At 43.3% G+C, this 6,340-nt stretch overlaps 1 protein-coding gene across 1 annotated transcript in view; it reads right to left on the reverse strand.

Annotated features, from left to right (window-relative positions):
* CFAP61 (cilia and flagella associated protein 61) overlaps positions 1-6,340 on the reverse strand; it is an 89,163-nt gene that overhangs the window by 42,981 nt on the left and 39,842 nt on the right. Inside the window, exon 16 of the mRNA XM_031058307.1 lies at positions 5,245-5,372. Coding sequence (XP_030914167.1) covers positions 5,245-5,372 — 128 coding nt within the window. The remainder of the gene's footprint in view (positions 1-5,244; positions 5,373-6,340) is intronic.

A 6,340-nucleotide genomic window follows, 5' to 3' on the forward strand; every position in this document is an offset into this window, starting at 1 on the left:
CCCCTTCAAGTGATTAGCCCTAGATTTTCTTCTCTGTGGTTATTTTACTGCGGTTATATTGCTTGTCTCTCATCCTCTGTGCCGATCCTTTTGCTATACAATATAACTAAAAACACCAGCATCTCTGACTCTGTTGCCTTCCAATTCATTTACTAATTCCTAGTTTTTTAGGCAGCTTTACATCAGTCTACAATCTTGATTTCTCACTGAACATTACCAAACATGTCTTTTCCCAGTTTCTTCTTTTGAACTCCCATCCACCTCATAGCTCCATCCACCTTGTCCCCCTCCCGTGGCTTCACTGTTTTTGTCCCTTCCAGTCACCTCTCACTTCCCAGAAACTGGTTTTGCTTACAGAAACTAGAGCATCCACTCAAGATCTGCAGCATTTTCACAATCTAGGTTACTAAAACCAACATGGCAAAGTTCCTACAGCATGGATTGTTCTGAAACAAGGCAGGGAAAACTAAAGAGCTCTTTTCCTTGCCCACTCAAAACACACAGCTAAATCAGACCCATCCATATCCTTCCACAGCTATAGCATTCACAAGGGCAGCCCTGCCATCCTAAATCTAAGTTAGCTTTGAGTCTGACCTAATCAGAGCATTATCACACCACTGCTTTGGTGAGAGCACTTCCTAAAATTACGATTTCCATCCCACAAGTGTTCCAGCATTTCATTTTCTTCATAAATTTCTCCAGAGAGAAAATGAGGATATCTGATTATGACCTTGGTAGTTACAGTCTCTTGCTATATAATCATCTTGCAGATTCCAAACCACAGCTGAGAGACATCAACACCATTTCCCACAAACCAAGGTACCATAAATTGGGCAGTAAAACTAAAGTGTGGTAGACACTTCATCACTTTGCCCACTGCTGTGCCAGTGCTTCAGCGAGTAACACACAGTGCAGATTCCAGCTTGCTAATAGGACATTTTCAATATTATTGGCCAATTACCTATGTTTAAAGCTAAGGTGATGGGGTTTTTATGGCTGTATACTAGACTCCAATTTTCCAAACTATTGCAGAGAAGGTAAGTATTCTGACTCCATGATGTAACCTGGTGCAAATCTGGCAATGCTGCCTTCAGAATAGGTACCCTTGAAATGTTCCCAGATGCCACCAGGCAGACAGCCCTTAAACCTGGAAAGGGTTGAGGTTTAACCACATGTGCTCCTCCTACCAGCAGGAAAACACAAAACTCATTGAAGTTGCACATTCTGAGGCACCCCAGCAGTGCCAGGTCCTCATGACATAAGTCTGGCAGCCCAGGAAGGACAGGGACTCAGCAGAGGAGTCAGCTGGGCCAAAACTCCTGATCCCAAACATCCATCTTACAGTTACTGACCTCCTTATCTCAGCACCCTCACTCTGGCCCTCACAGTACACACACACACACACACACACAAACAGGACTCAAATCCACACTAATCACTACTGGGAAGGATCACAGCTTATCCAGACAAATCATTCTTTTCTCCACTGCAGCAGCCTGTCCAGTCTGCTGTGCTTCCAAGCCAACCCTCAGCCAGCCTGGAGACTGCTCTGGAGGGCCCAGCACTTTCTCCACAGCTCTGGGGACAAACTTCAAACCAATGAACAGAAGAGAAAGTGGCGACATCTCCTCCATAGCTTTAGCAGAGAGCTGGAGAACCTGGGTGCAGTGCTTGCACTTGGAATGCAGCTGTATTTGCTTTGAACTGTATCATTCAGAGGTGCCAGGTTACCAGGCTCAGAGCTGTGCATGTCCTGCTGAGTCACCACGAGGAGATGACGGATGCAGCCCAGCATTCTATAAAAACCCTTGTGACTCATTCCAATTCTGAGCAGGCTTTTTATAAGAAAACTACCATTTCCAAGATCAGCTTTAATACTCACCAAGAAGTAAGGAGTATTCAAATATAAATAGTAACAAGAAACAAATCTACAAATACTTATAAATTTCAAGTGTGAAAGAACAGTTGGGCTCAGAGACATGTTTGCATATGTTCCAAGGGCAAGTATTTCAAGTTGAAATAATCTTATGTAAAACTGCAGACAGTCTCAAAAGCAAGATTGTAACTATAAAATAAGCCCATATTGATGCTAATTGAGTCTCATTTTCTGGCAGAGGCTGTTAGGAAGGCTGCTCCTGACCCACATCCTCTGCCCTGTTTATGGCTTGTATCAGTCACTGCCAGTGCTCATTGTGATGCCGACTGTGTGACAAGGCCAGCTCTGACCCATCTGATTTATCTCTGTCACAACTTGAGCTCTGCTCACCAGAAGTGATGGAAGGCAAACAATGACTGAGGGATGCAGCCTGGTGACACTGAGCACATGGCCTGGGCTTGCCTTGCTCTGAAGGGAAGGCAGAGGGAAGCACATGTGTGCCAGCTCATGTGGCAAAGACAGATAGGACAGAACAGTGGGCATCACTAACCCATTCATTGCATGTTAGCTCTGTGATCAGCAAGTAAGCACTAACTATTTAATTAGTCAACTAATTAGTGACAGGCAACATGGAAGGCTTCAGATGTTCCCAGACAAATGCAAAGATAAAAAGCCTAATTAACGATCAAGCATTATGCTAACTATAGCCAAACAGGCCAGATGTGTGGGATATTGTGTGCCCCAGTGCTGCCAGATAACGGGCTCTGACAGGAACCCTGTTCAAACCCTGCACCTCAGAGCTGATCCTGGGTGCTCCCAGCAGGAGACACTGTCCTGCAGTAAAAAACTCCGGCTTACTGTGCTGAATTCCAATTCTACTTTGAGAAAAAAATTCAGGCCTTTGATAAAAATGTACTTAATTCCATCTGGTTCTTAAATGCAATAATTATTTTCATGCGCCCATAGGGAGGAGGAAATAAATTTCAAAATGATTTCATAATAAATATTGTGATTTTAGGCACCATTCATTTATGGCTTATCTGTCCTCAGAGAAGAAGTCATTGTTTGCATCAGGGTTTGGATTAAGGAGGTTTTCAAGACCATGGATTAAAAATGATTTTCCCTATAATCAAAGACAATAGCAATTTCCACAGCTTTATGCTAAGAGGTGGATAAAAGCCAATGGGTTCCCTGCATTGGAACCAGTGACAAGACACTGCTGGGAGCAAGCTCCATGACCCTTAAGCCAAACTTCCATCCCTGCATTCTGCTCCAGGAACCAGGCATGGGGACTAAGTAGAAACACTGGGGTTTGTAACCCTATATCCTTCTGGTCCAACCCTGCCCTGTCCATCCCTTTGAAACTAGCAAAGGAATGAAGAAAAAAACCCAAAACCAACCAAATAAGAACCCACCCACTGTCACACCTGCAGCCCCAGAGCTGCAGTCACACCAACAGCTGGCCAGGCAGGGTCTGCCCCTGCTGCTGCAGCGCTGCTGCCTCCACTGGGCACCTGGCCCTCTGGCAAAAAACCCAAAAATCCCTGTACATCCTCAAGAAAAGCAGCTCTGCAGCTGAGAACATATACCTGCACATGCTGCCTGAGCAGTATGGAGAAGTCTAAAGCTCCTTTGGAGTTTGGGTGGGTGAGCAGTGGTGCCATGGCTGCCCTGTGGCACTGCACCCCGGGATGTGCTGCCCATGGCACAGTGGGAGGTGTCCTGCCACAGGGCAGCAGAGCTCATTCTCAGGGTCATTTCTCTGCTTGATGAAAAATGGATCTCTTCAGTCTCAAAGAAGTTGAAAACACTTGCAAGATCGAGTTCCAATAATTGCCACATCAGTAAGTGAATTACATTTATGTGTTTCCATGGTGACTGGTAATGTAAAATAATTAAGTATGAAGAATAATGATGAGAAAACTACTTCCTCTTTTCAAGGATTAGGGCTCACAAATTGATTCAGTCCAGCTATTTTTAGTGCATGTAACCTTTGCAGGGAATATTAGAAAATTATGAGTAAATTAAACTAAATTGTTTTAAAAGGCCTTCACACTGATCAGGAGGCTATTTGCTGCTGATGTGAAAATTAAAACCTAATCTTTTGCAAATTTATCCCTCTATTAATATAAATTTTGTGACACTGCACTAAGTGCTGGTTCTAAGGTTCTCTGAACAGCACCCCATGTCTGAGGCTGAGTGCCAAGACAATCTCAAGGAGGATGTGTCCTGCAGCAACTCTGCCACAGTTTGGTTCAAATTCAAGCCCTGGCTGCAAAGGCTCAGCTGAGGGAGCTCCAAGGGCCACACCTGCAAAGCCCTGTTCACTATGGACAGACTCAGCTCTAAAGGTCAGGTTTAACTGAATTTGGGGTGGAACTGAAAGCCTAAAAGGTGCTGAAAGCAAGAGGATGAGGGGAAACTATTTACCATGAGATGGGATGCTTTACAGGAAGTCAAGAACTAAGAGAAGGGCAAGAAGCACAAATTTTCTTCTACACTGCTCCAGCAATGCAACATCTATAAAGCGCTTAAACTTATTCCTCTCTTGATGCATTGAAAATATAATTTGTGATGTTATTAATGGTTGTTGTAGAAACACAAACTCCTGGCTTAACTGAAAAAAGAAAAAAAGGCAGAGTTTTCCATTCTCCACCCCCCATAAAAGCACCAGACAGCTCTCTCAGTTCCTGTTGCATCTTGTAAGAATCATGTTCAGATTTTGAATTTTATGTACATTTCTGCAAGTCTTTTAGTATGTGTGATTAAGCTCTGCATCAAAGGAACTGCATTCTCACAGTCTGACTGCCCAGTAAGTCCCTGGGGAGTACAACAGTGAGACAACAGAGAGAATACCCTGTCCTTGTGTTGGGAAGGCTGTTAAATAGCAGAACTCATTCACAGGTTTCCCTGCCTCAGACTTAGGGAAAGGGGGATTCAGATAGGTTTGGGATCCCACCAGGAACAATTGGCTTTAAAGGACAATACTGCTTGGGGCCATTGACTCCACCTTCCCTCACAAGACTGCAGTTTAAGAACAATGGCCAAAGCAACTTTAGGTGTTTTCAACACACATTTTCAGCATGCCTTCACCTTAAGGGTCCACATGCAACCCAAAGCTGTTTGGAATCCTGTGAGTCCCAAGGCATCCAGGATGTCAGCACCCATCTCTCCATCCACACTGGAATCCTGTGAGTCCCAAGGCATCCAGGATGTCAGCACCCATCTCTCCATCCCTACATGCTCAGAGATTTAACACCCAATACATTGAGACAGACTCAAGGAATGCTTTAAATGCAAGAAACAACCCCCTTTATACAAAAGGGAACACATCCTTTTCAGCAAAGGAAACAAAATTAAAAACTTACCAAAAAATCAGCGTTTCCAGAAAAGAGATTCCAACATCGGATGCACCAACCACCACAATTCTACTGTTGATACACACTTTTGATTCCAGCACCAGCTTTCGATTTATGAGGTTCAAAGAATATTTCAGCTGTTAAAAAATACGTAAGACATAGAAATGCATTAAAAAACCCAGTCAAAGCCTGCTAGGAATCATTAAACTCTCAGTGATGCATTACCTTGCATTCACACAAAACTTCTTATGGCTCACTGACATGACTAATACCATTTTTCTGTGCACAGCACCAGATAAGTGGTACTAAAATATGAGGAATATGTGCATGTTTAATAGGTCACAGAAAATTACAAGAGCTGAATGGTCTGGTTTCTCCTGAGTAAGATGCTCTGTAATCCTTGCAGGAGAGGACAAAACACTGCCTCTGCTATCATTCACTGCCAATCAAACACCTCAACAACTGGTATTTACATACTGCTAAGGTCATTTTTATACCTCCTAGAGCAGTTTTTACTCTTGCTGGTTTATTTATGGAAATGGTTTTACTTGTAAATTAATTGGAACTTACGTTTTGAGTGGTTGTGTGTTTAATTGAAAATTCCCTTGCCAAAATTATCCCTTTCTTTTGCTAAGTGCAGAGTAGCTACCTGGAAAGCCAGGTTGCCACAGTAGTAAAAGAGGAGCTCAATGCCACTGGGACCAGTGCTCCAGTCACAAATCTTACTGCCACGTTGGTAGTTACTAATTTCAGCTTCCACATCACTTCATGCACATCCTGGCTAGGGGAATAAACTCCATAGGGGTTTTTTCCATGTGCCTCTAGGTCTCACTACCTAATAGAGATTCTCAAAACAAATGTGCAGCTAAGAGACGAGATATTATTGCATTTGACAGGTTGGTTTTTTTCACCTTGGCTATATTTAGCTTTCAAATTTCTGATGAAAGACAAGGAAATACTTTACCATCTCATGGTACAACACATTTTGCACTTTTCCTACTGCTCTGGGTTGCCTATATTCCCATTTCACAGAATGGGTAACTGCAGGGTCATAAATGCACTGGGAAGACCAACACAAAATGGAGCCACTTTTGTTATTTGTCAG

The sequence above is a fragment of the Geospiza fortis genome, unplaced genomic scaffold, assembly GCF_000277835.1.
Source record: "Geospiza fortis unplaced genomic scaffold, GeoFor_1.0 scaffold275, whole genome shotgun sequence".
NCBI classification, from domain to species: Eukaryota; Metazoa; Chordata; class Aves; order Passeriformes; family Thraupidae; genus Geospiza; species Geospiza fortis.